Raw genomic sequence first — 22,265 nt, 5'->3', positions numbered from 1 at the left:
TAATTCATTTGTAGAAATCTAGTGAATATGTTTGGACAGAAATAGTAACTTTTGGATACACTCACAGTTTCTTTCACAAAAAAAAAAAAAATACGAAAAAACTTATTTGTTTTAATGAAGAGCCTTCAAAACAAGTATCAAACCGACGACATGTAGTTTTTCGACATAAATTTTATTGAACAAGAACAGTACCTATGTTTGAGCAGAAAAAGGAACTTTGGATCAGATTTAAGAGTTAAGATAAAATAGACATATTTTATTACGCTCAAAATTTAAACAACTGAACATAACTAAAAAAACCCTTATTTTTACATGTAAATTCAAATTTGAAGCGTTCATTCGATAAAACATTCAGAGAATTCTAAATTTCTAAATTATTACAGCAAGAGATACAAATACTATTCAAAATGAACGCACCCATAAAAGTTCTCAAAATAGTCAGTCTATCTTAAGTTATTGAGTTAAAGGCACTTCGTAGTTTTATATACCGACTTTACCGTTTTATACCGACTTTTATTATGGCTCTCTAACTCAATATGGAGGTGCGAGATAGCGAGTAAGGCAGAGTTTACTGTGCTTATAAAACTATGAAAACCTGTATTTTTTTAACTTTTGCAGGTAAATTGAAATTTATAACGAAGACTTTTTGGTTATACTCAATTTTTTTTCATTAAAATTACGAAAACCTTACTTTTAGCAACTGTCTATTTTCTGTAAATCTAAATTCAATGCGATGATTTGCGAAAATTTTAATTCGAAAAAAAAAACGCATTTCATTGCTTTGAGTTTTGGTTTACTGGCAAACATACTTGAAAAAAAAAGTTTCTTAGATTTGAATTTTAGACAGAAATTTTGAGTGTGATCTAAAATTGCTATATATGCTCATTAGACCTAGAAACTACATGTCATCGCTTTGAAACTCGATTTGTAAGCAAATAGTTATAATAAAATAAGTATTTCCGTATTTTTTTTAGTAAAATAAATTTTGAGTGTATCTAAAATTTACTTTTTCTTCCCAAACATGTCCACTAGATTTCTTCTTGAAAAGCGAGTTAAAAAGAGTGTTTTGGAAAGCCCAAACAAGACGATTCGTTTTTAGGACGCCGGGAGTTTGGTTTTCGTTACGCGGGTTTTGCTGGGCAGTGTTTTGGAAAGCCCAAGCAAGACGTTTCGTTTTCGGGACGTCGGGAGTTCGGTTTCCGGTTCGCGGGTTTTGCTGGGCAGTGTTTTGGAAAGCCCAAACAAGACGCTTCGTTTTCAGGACGCCGGGAGTTTGGTTTTCGGTTCGCGTGTGAGTGCGGCACGCTGTGTGAGTGCGAGTATTCAGTCGAGGTTGGATTACCAAATGGTGAGCTCGTTTCATGCTTATGATAACACATTTTTTCCTGTAAACGTTATTTTTTTTGTAATATTCAATCAAACTTTGTATGGTTCGGCATAGTGCCTGTTTTATACAATTCTAATAAACATAGAAACTTTTTGACATTACTTAAAATATTTTTTGAATCGTTCGGCATTATGAATGTCGACGTTTATTTTGAAACTTCTACCAAAAACTTTTCTTCTTGAGGCATAAATGTTCAGTAAAACTTTTATGTAATTTTCGAACAAACTATGTATGGTTCTTCACTACAAGTGTCGGCATTATTCCTGTTTCATATAATTTAAAACATACGCATATATTTTTTTTTCGCCATTAATAAAAACATCTTTTGAATGGTTCGACATTACAGATGTTGACGTTTATTTCAAATCTTCTACCAAAAACTTTTTGAGACAAAACTAAAAACTAGCTTTAAGTATAAACCGTATTTTTTCTCCTTATCCATGGATCGCATCACCGACCAAAGGTGACTCCCAGATCTTTTCCTTCTCCACTAATAAACACCCTTCCCGTGGTGATTGTGGAGATGCAGAGGTATTCTCGGTCTCTAGAAGCAACAATCATTACACCCTAACATTCCTTCCCCATCCCAACTGACTGTAAGGACTTGGCCGGCGCCGTTATTGATCAACAATATTAGAGCTGCTAAAATTGCACTCCGAGAGTAAGCGGAAACTCCCATCCCTTATTCATTTGGATCGCAGTGCAATTATTACCAGTTCCGATCAATCACGGAGTAGCAACCATTGAAATGTACAGTCAGTCTATGCTATGCTATGCTATGCCAAACATGTCCACTAGATTTCTTCTTAAAAACTGCATGTCATTGCTTTGAACATTGTTTTACAGAAAAACATGATGGAAATTCAAGGTTTTCGTAGGTCTTAAGCAAAAAAAAAAAATTGAGTTGGATTACACAAATTTCTAATTCTGCTCAAACGTGTTGACTGGACATTTACAATCCAGTTTATGCTGAAAAAAAATCGCTGTGAAATTTGATTTATAGACAGACAGGTTAAAAAATAGGATTTCTTTAACTTTTTTATTCAAAATAGTTTTGAGTGTAATCTAGAATTTCTCTTTTTACTTAAAAACGATCTCTAGACTTCTGTTATTAATTTAATGTCGAAAAAAGTGCTTTCAATTTAAGTTCATAGTCAAACTGTTAAGAATAAAAGGTAAATATTTCTTGATTATTTTCAGTAATTTAAATTTTGAGTGTACATTTATAGTTCTGCTCAGACATGTTCGCTGCAATTCTGCAAGCAAATTATTTCAAAATTTTATAATTGAACAACATGACAGAAGTTTTTATCTTGGATGTTCCTACCAAGAGATAGAACTGATCAAGAACAGTTATAAGTTATTTAGATCAAATTCAAGGGGATCAAAATCTAGTGTAACCTAGCTCAAAATACTTTGTCGAAGTTTCTAAACCTCTAGCATGTATAGCCAGAGCACTGAAAGTTTTGGCTTGCGAGTTTTGCGATATACAAATATCTGCCTCGTTAGGGATGCTCAATTTTTTTTCCTTCACATTCATTATTTTTTTAGATAACTAGGGTCGCTGGTTTGAAAAACTTGAAATTATAACATTTGCGGTAAGATTTGACACCATTCTAATACCACCTCAGTGTGTGAAAAAAATTGTGTTGGAGAAAATTTGGACACCCCTAGGAACATTTTTTCTTATTCTAATCAAATATGGAATATAGACATGAGATGCGTGAAAGAATTTTGAACAACTGTTATTTGATCCCTGGGCTCCTAGTGTTAAAATACATGAGAAATTACACTAAGCAATCCTAAAGCAAAAAAAAAAACTTTTGAAACTCTTGGTGAATGTTTCGAAGATTAAATTTATGTGCTATTGCCGATCCTAATTCTGGAAGAATCAAATAAGGACACCATTAATGCACTCTTGAAGGTTCGCAAGCAATTTCGAATTAACTCTTGTATGGAGATAGTTGAGAATCTCCTACGAAATTCCCAGGAAGGGAATTTGAGAAGAAATGTATGGATTAATAAATATGCTGAAGATGTCTCAAGACAGAAGTTGAATAAATTACGGAAGATATTCTTGAGAATACCAAATTCAATTTCGAATATTATTGAAAAACTCTGAAGGCAACTCTGGCAATAGCTAAATTACTAGTCCGTCATTGATCAAATCTTTATTTTGTTTTGCAAACCGTCTAAAAATATTCGTCGAACCCGTTGGTTAGTCGATAACTTTAAGTCACATTTTTGGGAGTAGTGTTTGTTCCGTTGAATCTGTTGCATGCTCCTTTGAGAGCGAGCGGCGGAATCCGTACAATTGTGTCCAATTCGTGTTTTTCGGAAGAAAACAACGAAAACAAAGTGTGCGAGTGAAAAAAATCGACGTGTCAGTAGTGTTTGATCCATTGAATCTGTTGCATGCTCCTTTGTGGGTGAGCGACGGAATCCGGATCGTGTCCGGTTCGCATAGTAACCACACTATCGGTATCGATCATTCGTGTATATGTTCACGTATTCATTTAAAAATATATCTTTATCGAATCCTTGCCCATATCCAAACTCCCAGTGTTTTCTTGTGGAAGTGCAGAGGACTCCTCGGCTTCCATAAAGCAAGTAACACGTCAACATTTCCCTCCCATTCCCAAATTGACCTGCATTCGGACGCAGCCGGCGCCGGTATTGTTTGTTATAATAATGAGAGCACCAGTACTTACATATTGAAGATGCTACTGATCCTGAGTAGCATTTGTTGGTTCCATGTGTAAGTACAACTGTTCTTGCAATAACGGAGTAGCAACTGCGGGCGGTCAATCATGCTCATGCTCATGCTCAAATTTAAGTCACATTTTTGGCTTAACTTTGCCACTGCAATATTTACGTAGGGTTTACGTTCTTATTTAGAATAGGTTTACACAAAAGAATGCGGAGGGTGTCCGTTATTGTCATTTCCCGGGTAGAGGTAAATAACAAAATAAGGATAAAATAACAAGAAATTTTGCAATAATATCTAGTTTAACCTTTATTATGTTATTAATGTATGACACAAATATCTCATCAATGGCAAAACATACAATCATAGCAAAATTCAAAATCATGTAATAACTAATTAATAACAAAATATGCTATCATAGTCAATTTGATATTTGTGCTAAAATACAAAAAAAAAACATTAAATATTCAAAAATAACAAACCTTACCATCACAGTAAAATAAGTCATTGCTTTGATATTTTAAAACTTCATTTGAATAATTCATGAGAACAAATCAATATCAAATTTTGCCATAATATCTTATTTTACTATTCGTATGATATAAAAGGCAAACGTTTTTTTGCCGGTAACCAAAAGTTTATTTTTCAATTATTCCAAATTTAGATATTCAAGTCAAAGAACTAAAATTACCATTATTTTGATCTACTCGTGAATAACTTATTTTGGTATAAATATCTAAATAATAACATATTTTGTTATTGACTGTTGCCTATATTTTTGTTATTATTTAGTTATTACAATGGCAAAATATGATATTATTTAGTTTTTATGCCATACAAACTTAATTATTATTTTTGTTATATAACTATTATTTCAAACAAACAAGGAACAAATTTTGCTATTCAAACATTCTATTTTAATTGTAAGTTTTGTTATTCTTTTGCAATTCTCCTCTACCCGCGTTTGCAAGGAATTGGTGAATATAATTTCTGAGGTCATTTAAAACATCATTGCCCCTTTAAGACCTTTATTACGATGATGTTCAAAAAGTTTTCAATATCATTTTGAAAATTACTGACTTTGATTGTTGCTATAGTATAATGAATTTTTGGATTCAATCGTAATGTACGGGTTAGCAATTCTATATTCTCTATAAAATCATTCCTACTATCTGTATCATTAGATAAATGTAGTGATTCTCCTTAAACTACTGAATTATGCAAATAAATTCGAATTCTAATACTACTTACAGGCACACATGTTCCTCGCAGTTCTCTTAAATCGATATTGCGAAATATATCACAAAGGACCAGTTCTTCGACTGTCGGGTAGCGCCCGTCCGGGGATTCGAATATCATCTGCAGCACGTCAACGACCTGAAAAATAGTAGGTAGCCAGCGAAGCACGAATGAGCATGGAAAATAAATAAAGTGGAAAATCAATCGACATCGATGGATCTTGGACGTGAATGGGGGGGTGGTGGGTCAAAAGGTGCAAGGGCAGGTGGAAAAGCAGGTGAAATCAAAATGTCACACGGTCGTTATCCATTTCCTTAGGCTTTTTCTATGCGAAGCATGGGACAGTTTTTTCACCTTGCTCGAAGTCCACGGTGTGAAAACGGCCGCTTTCGCTAGACGCTGAATGTGACGGTTGCACAATGGGAGATTTTGACATTTTAGCGCTTTTGATAAATGAGCCTTGCGTCATGGAGTCAATGCAAAAGTTATTTCGAAACATCCACTTTTAAGGGATTACACAATGGAATAAGTTTTGTCTAAAGCACCAAAATACCGCTATTTACTTAATTTGAGGTCGCTGAATTCATTGTCATTTTCATAAACGTCACAGTACATCTGGTTTTGAGATATTGATGATTAAAAATGGATTATTTATAGATTTAGTCAACTTGCTTGCAAGTTTACCAGCTTGTATGCTGATTTATGTGCTAAATTTGATACAGAAATCAGTTTTTAGGTGCTGAAGATTACAAATCAACGAGGTTTGTAAATCTTCCGTTTAATAAAAGATACTTTCTTGTTTATTAGGGAAAGTATTTTATCTGGTCATATAAAAGAAACGGCTAATTTTGTAAACAGGGTGCAAGCAGGTTCTTAAATTCAATAAAATCGATGACACATCGCGCAATTTGAACCAAAATATGTCTTAAACAAAAGTTTGAGAAGTTAATATTGATAATTAAGGCGCAGTTTATCATAAGCGCTAATATGACGAAATATCCCACTGTGGGTTGGTGTGTTTTATCCGTGCTCTGTGCTGACATTGATAACATCCAACTGCCACTGTCGGATGTTACCTGCCTGCCAACCGGTAGCAGATTGTTTGTCATGGAGATCGGAAGGAGGCAACAGAAGGAAGGGTGGGTTAAGGCAACCTGACACAAAGAACCGACCGGAGCCAGCCGGGTGTGTAGCATACAACCTGTGGATAGCGCTCCAGATCCAGCTGATAGTGTCCTGGGGTCGGCTGGGGCGAGGAAAGCTCGTAGCCGGCGCACATCTCGAACAGCAAGTGGCCGAAGCAGATGACGTCGATGTTGTCAATATCCGGAGCCGTGCGGGCCCACACCACGGCATTCACTCGCGAGCTCAGTCCGAGCAAACCGTTTTCTAGACCCGATAATCTGTGGATTTAAAGAAGCAGAAAAAATGGATGGTGTTAATGGGGCAGCCAGCATTGAGAGGGGGAGTAGATTGGATAAACGTGATTACCAGATAATGGTTTTACTTTGTATTTATATCTACTGCGGAAGCAGTAGCGCTACAGCTGAAAGCTACTGTTACAATTTTTTTAAGAGGGGCCTTCTTGAAAACTGTGGTTTATTTACTTCAAGGTGGAAGTATTGGTATAAGATAACACGGAACGCCATGCTAATTTCCATATTTTTTTACTCTTTATGATCATCATCATCAAAACTTTGAAGAGGCAAATCTTGAGTTCTAGTGGACCAACAAGGCTGACAATTTGTATCAATTTCCAAAGTAATTTATTTACGGTTGTCCACTATGCATATTCAAATATGATGACAAATTCTTTATTAAATATATGAATTAGAACTTGAGATTAGCTTCTGAAAATAGATTGGGCAATGATTGATAAATGATAATGCTATAATAAAAAATGTGGAACGCAAAGTGGAGCTGAAGAAGTAGAACAACGTGAAGTGGTAAATGAATATTGAGAATGAAATGAAAATGGAAGAAGAATGAAGCTGAATTTGATACAAGACATTGCGTATAGAATAATATATGTGAAATGTTAAAAGAAGTTTGAAGAACTATTATATTATATGTTACAATGAGGATACAAATCAACAGGGAATAAGTAGACGAACCGGTACGAATATGAAAGACTTCCCTATAATTGATTTACCTAATAAAGAACACCTAGATATAATAAATGAATGAATGTAATATTTGAAATAATACTAATAAAGTTATTAGGAAACATGATATGATAATGCAAGAACAAGAAACGACAGTAAAAATAAAAGAGAAAGTGACATAAGTGTTTTCACTAAAATGTTATGCATTTTTCTATAACACAAAAGTTTTTGGTTCAGTTGTACTTGAACAGATGACAATGAGCATGGTCCATAAAGTTTTGGACATAAATAAAGAGAAAAGCACGCCTTTCCACAATAAGCTTCCACTAATTCACTAGTATGCGACAAACACAAATCAACTATTTATTTATGGTAACCCAAATCGTTTATCACCGAAAATGACGGCGCGGCGGCGGTACAGCAAAATCCCGCCATTAAATTTTGCCCCAATCGTCACTTCAGCATTAAACCACACCAGCCGTTTACTTTTTGTTAGAACTGACATGCTTGGCGCGGCCACTGTTGGATAGATACATCCTTCAACGACGTCAACGGCTGTGACATCGATGTAGTCGTCGGAAATGGTAAACCACTTTCTTGCATGTTATTTGTCGACTGGGGCTTTCCTGCTGCGGTTAGGTCACGCGATCCCACGAAAAGCCACGAGGGGAGAATGATCTTGAATGCACCACTTACAGTTTTGATTCTTTAAGACTATTCAAAGATTATTGTTTGGTTTACAACCCATTATAAAATATATTGATTTTTCATAATTTTAAACGTTCAGAAATTAAAAAATAAGTGTTTATTGGAATAAAACATGAAACCATATCCACAGGATTGTTCTAAGAAATCTTGCATTGCTACCTCAAAAAAATGTGCCAAAGTATGTAATAAAAAATGTAGGATATATTGCATAGTGGTTTGCGTACAACAAAGTACCATAAAACTAATCTGTTCAACTCATTTTGCGGTAAGAAAGCTGGAATTTAATAAACGAAGTTTTCCACTCTAGACTAATTCAACCAACGAGGTTCGTTTAGCACCATTTCCCCTTTGCAGTAGTGGGTGGTAGTCGAGTTTGTTTGGCACTTTAGTTCGGGTTCGTTACATCCGTGGCAGCTAGACAGACGCCTTTTCCAGTTTGGCAATGTGGTACATTGTCTGCGTATATATATTAGTCACTTTTATTCATTGTATTATTTTATCTTCCACTTTGTATTACTATTCCGATGGATTTGCCTTCCAGTCGTATAAGAATTTTCGTTAATTTAAGGATAATCCATATGCTGTCTTTGCTTGCTACAGAACAGATTAAAATGCTTTGCAAAGAAAACAAATTTACCAGATTGATTTAAAAAAGGAACTGGCGGGAACGGACTTAAAAAATTCGTGGAATAACTCATTTAATCTTCACAGTACCAACATGAAAAAATCCATCAAATATTTTTCTTCAATTTGCGATAACTTTGTCAATTTCCAACCGATTTTGATGATTCCGCCAAGTTATGAATGATTTTGAAAACTGACGTACTTTTTAAAAAGGGCCAAATTCACGTGGTGTACCTAATGCAGCCTAAACCAGATACTCAATAGTAAATATATTAAATCACTCTAGAACATCGATTCAAGCATTATATGATGGACCATTAGATATAACGATACTGTCCTGAGCAGTTTAAGATCGTAAAAGACCATTGTGGCCACATAGTCATCTGGTATTCGTTGCGTTCAACGGCTTGAAGTTCATGACTTTCTATCCATAGGTAAATATACATGGTTCCATAACCCAATAACAAGAAATGGCCCTATCCGGATTTTCCGATATCGGTTCTGGTAGACCTGAAATAATTATTGACTTTTCGGTGACGGTGAAGATTCGAAATCTATGATTTTTCATATTGTATTGAATAAGCATGATGGCATAAGTAAAAATAGCGGTCTTGGACCCATCAGGATATTTTTAATTCGGTTCCGGTAGGGCTCGAATGGGACAGTTTTTGAAACGGCTGTATTAGTAAATAGCGAAAGCACAAAATGTATTTTTTTTCAAAAAGAAGAGATCTAACATAATGCAAGTGAAAGGCGATATCACACCCAAATATTCTTCCTGCTTCTCAGCTAAGTGATCTTGTGAGTACCTACGCATATATTAACTGAGAGCTATTTTTTGCATTATTTTTTTATTTAGTATATCGTATGGCAAGCGCAAAGAAACTCTGTGCCCTCTAATTTTCTTGAACAACTTTTTTTTTACCTGGTGGATTGATGGAATCAGGAAACTAAATGTAATTTTTTAGAATTATAGAATAATTTCTCAATGCAACCCGAATAATATGGACATTGAAGTTTTGGAAATTGTCCCAGGTATTCTCTTTTTTCAATTTAAGATAATTGGGCCTGACTAAAAATGAATGTCAATTTCCTGAAAACGGTTCAGAATTTTATTTTCTTCTTATCTGGACTCTCTCAATTATTTGACTCTTGCCCAGAAAGGGAACCAAAAAATTTCAATAACCTTAGATTTTTAGATGGTTTACCTTTCAGTCATTTTTAGAGATTACTACAAATATGCAACTAACTTTCTATAGATTTCCCGATAAATTCTCTTATGACTCATCCAAGATCTCTTCGAGAATTCAATCAAAAACTGCTTGATAATTATATTGGGAATTCTATAAGTTATTTTTTAAAGTTTCTATACTAAAAGAAATTAAAATTACAAATTGTGATAGCAATACATGCGAAATCCCTGCGTGGATGATTTTAGTACCTAGAACAGTATAAGGAAATTAGTGCTTATTTGGAATGAAAAACTGCTCATATTGGAATTTTGTGGGGGTACTGCTGTTGCAAACATTCCATTATAATTTTTTTTTTAAACACATTTATTGGAACTTTATTGAACTAGACGTGTACACATTTAACTTTTACGAACAATTTAAAACAAAATCTAAGGCATCAACAGATAGGTCGTTGTTGGCATCTAAAACAAAATTTACATAAACAATAAATAGCTTTAATGCCTGGTATTTTCTGTTTCTGGCTACATTCTCCAGCTCTGGTAGCCGGAGTTCGTTGAAGCATACCCTCCTACCTATGGTTGCTTCCAACCGTGGGTGAAGATGATTCCATAGGGCATTTGTTTGACGACAAGCGGTGAATTTATGTTCTAAATCTTCTACAGTGTTAGGGCACTGATGACACATGGAACTTTGTGCACGGTTTTGTCGATGTAGAAGGGCAGCATGTGGAATCTTTCCATTCACTAGCAAGTAGTACGTGGATTGTTCCGTCGATGTGAGTCCTTTTGTCCGTATATTTCTCCAGATTCTCGTCCAGTTTGCTCTTGGGTTTTCTTCAACAATTTTTGGCTGTTTTAATTTTTCACGGAAGTAGTTGTGCAGAGCAGCTGTCGAAGGGTTTTCCTTAATTTGTCCAGGAATGTAGGGAAGTACCTTTGCAATGCTTTTCAAACAAGGATAGAGTGCGGGGATCGCAGATACGTTGGGAGGATTCTGAAGGTAGTGGTTAAAGCATCTAGCAAAAGGTGTATGTTGCTGTTCTTTGAGAAACCTCGTGATCAACAAAGCCTTGTATTTATGCATCGGGAGATGCAAGTTGAGACCACCTAGGTTTTTGGGCAAGGTGAGTTGTTCAATGGGAACCCTGAATGAATACCTCTCTCAGATGAAGTTTCCTATGTGAGAAGTAATACGTGCCACTGCTTGATTTGGAATACTTATCACAGATGCCAAAAACCATAGCTTCGATGTTACAAACATATTAAGCACCACCACCTTCTGCTGTAGGTTTAGATTTCTGGGTTTGAACAACCACATCAACCGAGACGTATTCCTTATAGCTTCGCCCCAGTTGAAATCAATTGTTTTCTTCTGCGAGTTGAAGAATGTTACTCCAAGTATCTTGACGGATTCACACACTCGTGGCCAGACAGCATCATTGTTGCTTCGTTGGATCCCGATGTTAACAGCAAACGAAATTCAAAAGCGACCCTGAGCACCGGCCGAAGTCCAGAAATGCTTGCTTAATGATGTTCAGTTTGCGCATGTCAGTTATCACAATCGATATATCATCAGCATACGCTACTACTAAATCCAACGGGTGATTGCAGATGGTGCGTAACTTGACCAGGAGGGGATGGAGGTAAAGGACAAAAAGGTGCATACTCAGGGGGTCTCCTTGTCGAACGGAGCGTTGGATTGGGAACTTAGGAGTTAGATTTCCATTTATGAGCAAGCGAGAACTTGAAGCGGACATAATCTTCCCTAAGAGTTCTACGAAATTTTGATTCAAATGAAAGTTCCGCATCACAACCAGTAGAAAATCTTTACTGACTCGATCAAATGCATGATCGAGGTCAAAAGAAATCAGTTTTCCGGAAACACGGCGGCAATTGAGCTCAGCAATACGATCTTTGATGGAGTGAATCGCTTCAAAGATGTTACGTTCGGAATTTGAACATTTTTGACTAGAAGTTAGAACATTATTTTCAATCATAACTTTTTCTAATCGCTGTTTAAGAATTCTTGAGAGAAGCTTATAATCATAGTTTAGGAGACTGATTGGTCTATATCCTTCTATCGTTTTGTCATTCGATTTCTTCCTACACAAAACGATAACTCCTTCAACAAATTGCTCAGGAATGTTTCCTCTTAAAGCTTCGTTCATGATCAAGTTAAGTTGAGGATGAATAATATCAAAAGCCTTCAAGAAAAACTCTTTAGGAATTCCATCGTTCCCGGGTGATTTTCTAGAAGCACTTTCTCTGATTGCGAAGAAAATTTCCGCGGTTGTGATTTCGTTCATCATGGCATTATTTGTATTAGAGTCTGGAGGGATTACTCGAGTGGTTGGAAAATTTTCACTATCATCGAGGGCCTCTGCAGTATACAAATCTTTGAAAAACTCATAAACATGATTTTCTATTTCAGAAACATCTGTGAGGCAATGCTCCTGATGTTGGATAGAACTGATCACAGTTTTCTTCCTATAACGTTCAGCTATTTGGAAAACAGATACTTTTTCGCCACATACAAAACGATCATTCAAACGTTCGTATGCTTTGGAGAAGTGACTTTGAACTTGCAGCATTTTCGCTTTAATTTCGTTGACTTTAGATAGTCCATTGGGGTTTTGGTATAATTCACTATACGCATCTCGTAGTCGACGATACAACAGTTCGTTGGTTGCGTGAAACACACGAAAAGATTCATTAGTTTTCCATCTGAAAAAATTTCTAATTTTCGGCTTAGCACATTCAATTCACCATGACATCCAACTGTTATAGTTACGACGGTCGCGCAACCAACGATTCCACTTTTGTCGAAACTCATCCAAATTGTCTTCATTGAGAACATGCGCACGGATGGACCAATAACCTCTCCCGTGTGGTTTGCCCAGATTTGGAAGACAGCAACGAATCTTACACGCCTTATGATCTGAAAAGGACGTAGCCAACAATTCAGAAGTGCGGAGATGCGGAACAAGCGACCTTGAAACGTATATCCGATCTAAACGAGAGGCAGAGTTTGGGCGAATAAAACTGTAATCAATAGAGTTTCCATGGAGACAGTCCCACGTATCAGAAAGATGCAGATTATCTACTAAATGCTTCAGAGACATGCTAAAATTGCTTGTCCCTGTGGCAGCAATCACGCAATTGAAATCACCGCCCACTATTAGATGTGCGGCAGCATTTTGCAGGTAGAAGGGTAGCTGTTCTCTGAATAGTTTTTCACGAGCAGAAAAGTTCTGGGTGCCAGAGTACGCGTAAACATTGCAGATTGTAACGGAATCCGAAACCTTAACTGTAAGAATACGACTATTTAGACTTCTTTGGACATTAGAATAAGGTATATGGACTTTTAGAGCGATTGCGGTTCCTCGTTTGTTCTCGTCTATATTGGTAATAACGTTATAACCAGGGATACACAAATTTGCAGATTCAACCTCTTGTAGGAGAATAATATCTAAATCGACCAAACGAACGAATGAGCGGAGAGAAGCAATTTTGTTTGGGTTGGACACAGCGTTGATATTAATCGAACCAATATTGTAGCTTCGGATAGGGTGGTTCATAATATCGTGTTACAAGACGGGGAGCCGAACATACTCGCGACTGACTCGAGGTTAATAATTAGGATGGGATTAGGGTGCATATGATTAGTTAAGGATCATCGGATAACTTTCAGAACGTCGTTAGTATTTTTAGGCAGAATCGACAAACACGGGTGAAGTGACGTCCAGTTTCTGTTTTTTCGGACGCCCCCTTGCACGTTTGACTTTTGTGAATGGTCCACTTTCGGTGGACGATTCGTTACTCTCGCTTTCGGAAATCAGCATGGAAATAGGTTTGGATGGGGTGGGATTTGTGGGAATCTTAAACGCACTCACATGACAGGGCGCAGTAATGTTGGCATCAGGGCGGGTCTGCGCATCTTGTTGGGTGGATTGATCCTCCGGTGTACCATCAGCGACAACAGGAACAGCAACGACAGCAGCAGCAGCAACAGCAGTGACATCGGTGGCAGCGGGGGCAGCGGGGGCAGTGGCAGCATCAGCAACAACAGCAGCAGTAGAAGCGAATTCAACGGTGTTTACCATTCCTTCGTTCTCCTCCATTCGTTCGTGGTATTTGGAGGGTGTGGAGACGTTTGCGCTGGAGGACGCAGCAGCTTCATCAGCTACTGTTTGCGCTCGAGATGAGCGAGCGGCTTCGTTCAGTTGGTTCAGATTGGTACCAACAAACTCAGGCATAAGCGAGGCTACACTTGCCGACTGGTTTAGCACGCTGGCGTAGCTCGACTTATTTTGCGCTGCTTTCAACCTGTTGTTGAGGTCGATCTTTTGTCCCAGTAACTTTTTATTTTCGACACATGTACTCCCTGGATGTGATGGGTTCGTACAATGCTTGCACCATTGAGGCTGATTTCGGTAAGAAATCAGAGTCTCCTCGCCACAAATGGTCACAAATGATTTGATGTGACGTCGCAGGATGACTTTGGCCACTCGTACTCCGGATGACACGCCTTTGAAGGCGAAATTTTCTCCCCAAACTTGTTCCTTAATTGAAACTACGTCTCCAAATTGCATCAGGTATGACGTAATCTCCTCATTCCGAACGTTTTCGGACAAGTCGTGGATTTTTACCTCCACGCCTCCATCATCCATTGCCAAACGAACTTTGATTTTTGTTTTGTTGACTTCGAACTCGTGTCGGTTGTTGTGACGGTCAACCACATCCTGAGCAGTCTTCAGGTCACAGCACTTAACATGCGCACAATTTTGTGCGTGGTTCATCTGCAGGCGCAGCACTTGGTCCACGGTGAGACCAATCGTCTCATGTATGAATCCATGGATTTCTTCGAACGAAGGGCGCTTGGGAAAGTTCGACAAGTCAACCTTGAAGGTATTTTCACGGGCACGCACGGCGGTCATAGTTGCTAACGCGTTGGATAGCACAATACTTATTGTCGCCAGAAAGTCTGACGCTAGAAACGTTCTCCGCACCGCAGTGGGAGACTAGAAGCGAGACGAGAAAAGAAATCGATACGGAGTAAAATTGAAAACACGTCTGGTTGCAGCGAGAGCTTGAACCTAACTGATAACAGTTGTATTAAACGATAGTGAGTATTAAACTGAATAAGATGATTATATTTATCTCTGACTGCACCACGCATTTTTTATTACGACCAAAATAACAGCACTTTGAAAGCGAAAGTGTTCATCAAGAACTATATTAGTAGCTAGTATTAAAAACACGGTTTGCTAAAACACACTAACACACATATTATCAAACTTGCATGCACCTTTTATCTTTTTCCACTAAAAGTTAGTTAGGGTAGTCAAAAAAAGCTTGCGACATATTAACAAATCTTTCATCGGCAAAGAAATGAAAAAAGTCGATTTTTGTATTTTTGACTGTTCTTTGGATTCTAATAGTTATTGGAATTAAATATGTAAACATTTCCATCAATAATTTTCACATCGACTAGCTCTTGAATGATAATGTGGATCACTTTTTTTTATTTATTTTTTATTTTTGTTAACGAGATTTTTAGCCCTGGGCTAGTTCATCTCGGGACCAACGGCTTTACTTCCCTTCCGAAGGAAGTCGTCACTGAAAATTTTTAGTGACTATCTCGGGGATGGGTTTCGATCCCAGGTCCTCGGCGTGAGAGGTGTGTGTTCTAACCACTACACCAGGTCCGTCCCCCCACTTGGATCACTTGGAAATCATGAGTTGTAGGAGCTCTATGCAATAAAATCGAGAATATTTTTTGAACCTGAATGCCGATGAATTCTCCATGCTAAATACTGTGTTACGATTAATTCGAAATTGACTTCTGTATCTAAAGTATTTACTTTATCATATTAATTTTTCAAACTCGACGAATTCGACGAAAAATATTTTTCAAGTGATTTATGTAAAACTCGCATATTGAAAAGCAACTGATAAAAAATTATTAATAATTATTATAAATGGTTTGAAGAAGAGGCAAAGGAAATGTTCTATCTACACTAAATTGATGCGCTGACTCAGAGCAGGAATGTAACGCCACCACCAGATTTTTTTTTTGAATTTTGTGTCACTAATCATAACATAAATTCTTGACATGGCTCTTGATTGTTGTCTTTGAGTGAACCATTTGCATTATAATTACTTGTATATACTTCCATATCTTGCGATATAATTATGAAATTTCATGACGCTTAAAATTTTCATTTGTGACAAAACAACCAAACCACCCCCTCGTAACGCTTTTTGTATGAATTTTGCAATATTTTTTACGAGCTGTTACATCTTAAGGACCTACTTACCCCCATTAGCGTAATGGTATTTGTAAATAGGCTCGAACAATTCGATCTAAAGACGAGTTCCAAATGACATACACGCAAGTTGTTTTATGCCAAACGTCCATTATGCCTAACGTATTTTATGCCTAACATCCGTTATGCCTAACGTCCATTATGCCTAACGTCCATTATGCCTAACGTCCATTATGCCTAACATCCTTATGCCAAACGTCCTTATGCCTAACATATTTATGCCGAATGGGGTATACTCGTCAAATTGGTCGTTAAGATGTTGCATTTTATCAAAATTAGTGTATACCAAAAAATCCGCCAATTTTAGTTCCATTTCAATTGAAAATATTTTTTTCTCCAAAAATGGCTTGAAAAAGACACCAACACATGAATGCTTCCAGTGAACGATTTTGTTCTTTGCAGGAAGCACCACACTAGACAACGGACTAGCATGCAACGCCCAGTGGCACAGTCGGAAAACACTCCTCGCGAAAAGTTTTCCGGTCTGAAGAGAGAATCGGACCCACACGACGGACACGATGCGATTAAATGTCTAACGAAACTAACCGCACGGCCATGAAGCCCACAAATAGTTTTAATGATAAACTTGCTTTTTTTTCAAAAGGCTTTTTACTGATGAAGAATTGAGGCCTTTTCAATATAAAAATATAGATCGTCAAATCTTTCAGCCAGTTTCTGATGGTTTTATTTTGAAAACGTTCCACAATCGACCGATCTAAACACTGTTGCTTCTTCTTCTTCTTTCTGGCGTTACGTCCCCACTGGGACAAAGCCTGCTTCTCAGCTTAGTGTTCTTATGAGCACTTCCACAGTTAATAACTGAGAGCTTACTATGCCAATTACCATTTTTGCATGCGTATATCGTGTGGCAGGTACGAAGATACTCTATGCCCTGGGAAGTCGAGAAAATTTCCAACCCGAAAAGATCCTCGACCGGTGGGATTCGAAACCATGACCCTCAGCTTGGTCTTGCTGAATAGCTGCGCGTTTACCGCTACGGCTATGTGGGCCCCCAAACACTGTTGCTTATTCGTGCGAAATTTAATTATTTCTGTAGCTTTTTTGCTATCACAACATCGTATTCATTTTGAAGACGTTTTGATGCTTTGAGGGCATTAACTTGTTTTAGTTTGAAAGTGTTGATTTTATAATTTTATTTATTCCTTGTAGAATTTGTGGAGAAATTTTAAGTAGAATTTCTGGAATAACTTTTACTAGCTCAATTCATAGTAATAATTAACTCATTGCGTGCTTTCAATGATGGACAAATTATGAGTGAAATTATGTGAAAATCTACATGGTCAGATGGGATTGATACTCACGACTATCGTATGCTAGATGAGCAATTCGACAATTATTCACTTGGTGATTGCTTAAAAGGTTACAAGTTTCGACTACAAGTTGTAACGTTCGTAGAGCAAACTCTCTTCCGTCCAGAAAACTGGATCAAAAAAGTAGTGATTAGAAATCAAGTGAGGAGTGAATACATAACTTTTTGTGTTTAGTTCATCTCCCGTGGTGTTTTCTTTGCTTCAGGGTTTCGTTTTTACTACCACTGAAAAAGGGCCATCTATTGCTTTTCCAGTTTAGAATATCGCCCTATTGTGGACTATCAATTATTTGCTCGAAGTGAACTCAAACATCATCTAGAGCGAATGATAATGCAATGCTGATAAGTAATGAAGTGATTGCTTATAAAATTTTCTTAAAAAATCGTGTTAAATAGGTATTTAATCAATTTATCGAAATGGGTCCATGGGAGTACAAATATTTTCGAAAAGAAGTCGAAATGTGAAATGCTTCTTTTGGAATGAAATGTCATCATGTCTGTTAAACGATTTGGAATGCAAAAAATGTCAACTTTGCTAAAGAGAGCTTTCATCCAATAGTATTGAAAGCGCTCACCTGTTCTGTTCCAGTAAGGACATAATTCAAAATAGAAAGAGAAAGAAGTGAAACAAGACAGCGGAAGCTGATATAAATAGTCCAATATTTTTGGATGTGTATTTGTTTTCTTTTATGATAATGAATCCATAAATAACGCGGATATATGAAGTCTATATCGTTATATATATGTTTATAGCTAGAAAGGAAGTATTGGCTTTTTACTTTACGACTGCTGAAATCCTGTGTTGCGTGACGATTTTACTGACACGCTTAGGACAACAATGTAACCAAAAATCCTCAGTGGGACTCTCGAGGGGGCGTGCCGTGAGAATAAGAAATCAAACAACAAGCACGTCGGTATGCTAGTCACGTGTTCAGTGAGCTCACGCGCGGGATTTTGCTAATGTGGTGCGTATCCATGAAGAATCCTGCTTGAATGTATGATGATTCATTCAAAGTCTAGAGCATCAAGTAGTAATGACGCAGTTGTAAGTTTTTTAAAAAAGCTTAAAGTGGATGTTGCTTAAGGATTATAAATCTTACGCATTTTGACTGTGACTTAATAAACATAATGACAACAATGTAAGGTTGACTTTACTCAAAAAGCTATTCAGGTCCAAATATTGTTCCAGGGTTGTTTAAGTTGTCAGGTAGAGATGTAAGTAGTGATGGAGTTGATTACAAATCATTCTGTAATCTCTTTATATATTCCACTTTATTTTATTGATATTTCTGCTCAAATTTCTTTGAAATTCAGCATGAACCCTATTTAATTTTCTACCTTTAGCTCTACTCTATTTTGATACTTTCTGTTTTTTGGTGTCTTCTGCCCCTTGATATTTTCCAGTGTGGATTTAAATAAGAGTGGCGTCAATGTCAAAATTAGAACAGCGGTGAATTGTCATTTCCATACAAAACCGTATGAACCAATGCACGAGTTCACTAATTTGACGTTTGAGCGGTACCGAATTCACTCGTTACCATGGTCACATAAATAACACGACTCTTCTCAAATGTCAAATAATGAACTCGTGCATTGGTCCATTCCAATCGAACAGAAGACCTGTCAAAACTGGAACATGACGTTGCTCTTGTTTATAGGTACTCTAGTATTCTCTAGTATTTTCCACCTTTCAGTCATGTCGGCCTTTTATTCTTTCTGCATTGTGATATTTCCTACTTTGTTAATGTTCTAACTTCTGGTGTTCCTGGAATCGTTGAAAATTCATGCGGACGGAGAAAATCATGCGTAGAAATGTCTAAACAAAGCTTGTTTTCAAGAGTAGTTTTGAAAAAATATACATAAAAATAAACTACCTTTTTGATGAGCACTTGTGAATGCTTCGTGGAGTATGTTCCGAAAACCGCTGATCTACATGATAGGATAATTTTATATATGGTGCAGAACCACTTGGGCACTTCCATGATTCATTTTGGCATGGGTGGTTTTTCTCTGCCGAATTGTCTGAAACTTTGCTATAAAAAGCACTTCAGTATGATGTTTATTGTGGCCAAATATAAGCTCTGTAGCTATCAAAAAACCCCACTGCCGCAGTAAATCAAAAGTGCGAAGAATAGGATCCAGCTCCCTACTTAATTTGATTTTTTTTTGGAAAAACACAACACCACTATGAGTTACTGGATCGCCACAAATTAAGGGCAATTCTACTTAATGAACATGGCGTCAAACATGTAAAGCGCTCTCTGGTAATCGTCAATCGTCCATCCAAATGCCCAATGTTCCGACGTTACAACTCACCTGGCAACGCCATTCTGAAGGATAACGTTTCCGCTATGCAAATGACCGTGCGATGGAATGCCTCGTTCCTTAAGAAATAACAAAGCCTCTAAAATTTGACGTCCTAATCGTTGCACCTGGGACAGTGGCAAGCAGGTGGACTTCCTTGTATACTTCCGACTCCACGGTTCGTTCCACTGGGACTGCACGTTTTTTTTTTGGGTTGAACAGCATAGAAAATGGCGAGCATGAAGTGGAGAAATATATGTAGAGAAAAAAAAACAATCAAATGATTGCGCCATCATTCTCTCCCTGTGGAGTGCGGCGTACGTGATAAAAAACAAAATTGAATTTTAAATTATGTTTGCATTCATTTGCTTGGTACCCATCGCTCGTTGGGGACGATGATGATGAGTGCGATAGTAAGGTGGCCCATTTTTATAGGGAAAATAGCTACTTGTTAAGTTCTTAAGTTACAACCCCTGAATTTGTTCATTTGAACCCCCGTAAGTGATTGTGAAAATTTGAACAAAATACATCAACTTTGAGAGGTGTCTAAACGAGCTTGAAGTTCGTATGGGGGAAATCCACCAATTACGTGGGAAAACATTTAAGGACTGTTAACTAATTCCGTTAACATTTTCACGGTATTTCTTGATGATCCAAATGAACAAATTTGAGGGTGTAACTTAAGTTGTTTGTAGTTTAATTATTATGGGCCACCCTAGCGCGGTAGGGTTTTGTATATCTGATGGCCGAAGACAACGCACGCGTTGATTATTGCCGTCACCATTCTGCGTCGGAATTCGTCAAGCCGTTGCCATCAAATAATGAAAATTGAGTTATACAGATAAAGGCCCGGTCGTAATTACCTTATAAATGAGATCCTTCAGGCTGCCACGCTGATTGAAGGGCATCACGAGACACGCGTAATGGTGGGAATCGGTCGGGAAAAAGCCTAAATCTAACACGGGATAGATGTACGGATGCTGTAGCGAACCGAGCAGCTCCATCAGGACGCCCTGGGGACACTCGGACGGCGGCAGCTCCTCTAAGGCAATGCAATCGGGAGGTAATGGAAGCAGCGTCATCAGACGATCGGTTCGTATCTGGAAATACAAAAATAATAACAACTAAAATTAGTTTTTGATATTTAAACACTACCCTCTTTACGAACACCACAGAAGAACAAATAACATTCTCGGCAATATTCGTGACGTCCTCGTGAACGACCCTGCTTCATTGGCGGCCCTAATTTGCTTCCTTAAAGAAGCCAGACTCTACTTCCGTACGTAAGGATTCTATAACCTGAACCCAACGGAGGTTTGCTTCTACAAACCATGAGCGTCTGTAATGAATGTACCGATGTTCTAAAGATCCGCGATTTCAGCATCGTATCAGGAGATGTGCTGGGCAGGAGCAATGGTGCGAACGTTTAGAGGTAATCATACCATCTACCAGAGCTGCGGCAACACACGTGAGCCGGGAACACCTTTAATAGTGATGGGTACAAAGGTTCGTGATCGGGTGGTAGCCGATCAATGAACGAATGTGTCGGTTAAGAATCAAAGGCCGATTCTTTAACTTCAGCATAATCAACGCGAATAGCCCACACTTCGGAAGCACTGATGATTACAAGGACGCAATCTTACAATCTATCAAAATCATCATAGGAGATCTAAACGCTCAGGTTGCCCAGAAGGAGGAGTACAGACCGACTATTGGAAAGTTCAGCGCCCACCGACTGACGAACAAAAACGGCTTATGACTAATTGATTTCACCGCCTTCAAGAATATGGCAATTCGTAGCACCTACTTCCAGGACAGCCTTCCATACCGATACACCTGGAGATCACCACAGCAGAAAAAATCACAAATCAACCACGTTCTGATTGATGGACGGCACTTCTCCGACATTATCGACGTCAGGACCTATCGTGGCGCTAACAGCGACTCTGACCACTATCTGATGATGGTTAAACTTCGCCCAAAACTCTCCGTCGTTAAAAACATAAAGTACCGACGGCTACCCCGGTATGACCTAGAGCGGTTCAAGCAACCGGATATCACAGCGCCATACGCGCAGCACCTCGAGGCTGCATTACCGGAAGAGGGTGAGCTGGAGCCCCTCTTGAGGACTGCCGAAGAACAGTGAAGGCAGTCATCAACAATGCAGCTGAGAGCAACGTCGGTTACGTGGGACGGAGTCGACGAAACGATTGGTTCGACGAGGAATGTAGGCAGATTCTGGAGGAGAAGAATGCAGAGGGGGCGGTCATGCTGCACCAAAGTACCCGGCAGAACGTGGAGCGTTATAGACAGAAACGGCAGCAGCAGACCCACCTCCTT

The 22,265-nt window shown here is 38.0% G+C and overlaps 1 protein-coding gene across 4 annotated transcripts in view; it reads right to left on the bottom strand.

Moving 5' to 3' along the window:
- The window catches only part of LOC5575842, a 165,260-nt gene that overhangs the window by 18,102 nt on the left and 124,893 nt on the right, over nt 1-22,265 (bottom strand). For all 4 annotated transcript variants that reach the window (XM_021847254.1, XM_021847251.1, XM_021847253.1 and 1 more), the window contains 4 exons: nt 20,789-21,025; nt 19,938-20,119; nt 6,535-6,736; nt 5,346-5,471 (listed from right to left, as the gene is read on the bottom strand). In XM_021847254.1, coding sequence (XP_021702946.1) covers nt 5,346-5,471; nt 6,535-6,736; nt 19,938-20,119; nt 20,789-21,025 — 747 coding nt within the window. The remainder of the gene's footprint in view (nt 1-5,345; nt 5,472-6,534; nt 6,737-19,937; nt 20,120-20,788; nt 21,026-22,265) is intronic.

The sequence above is a fragment of the Aedes aegypti genome, chromosome 2, assembly GCF_002204515.2.
Source record: "Aedes aegypti strain LVP_AGWG chromosome 2, AaegL5.0 Primary Assembly, whole genome shotgun sequence".
Lineage (NCBI taxonomy): Eukaryota > Metazoa > Arthropoda > Insecta > Diptera > Culicidae > Aedes > Aedes aegypti.
The sequence above is the reverse complement of the archived record's forward strand: the minus strand, read 5'-3'. Positions and strand labels throughout refer to the sequence as shown.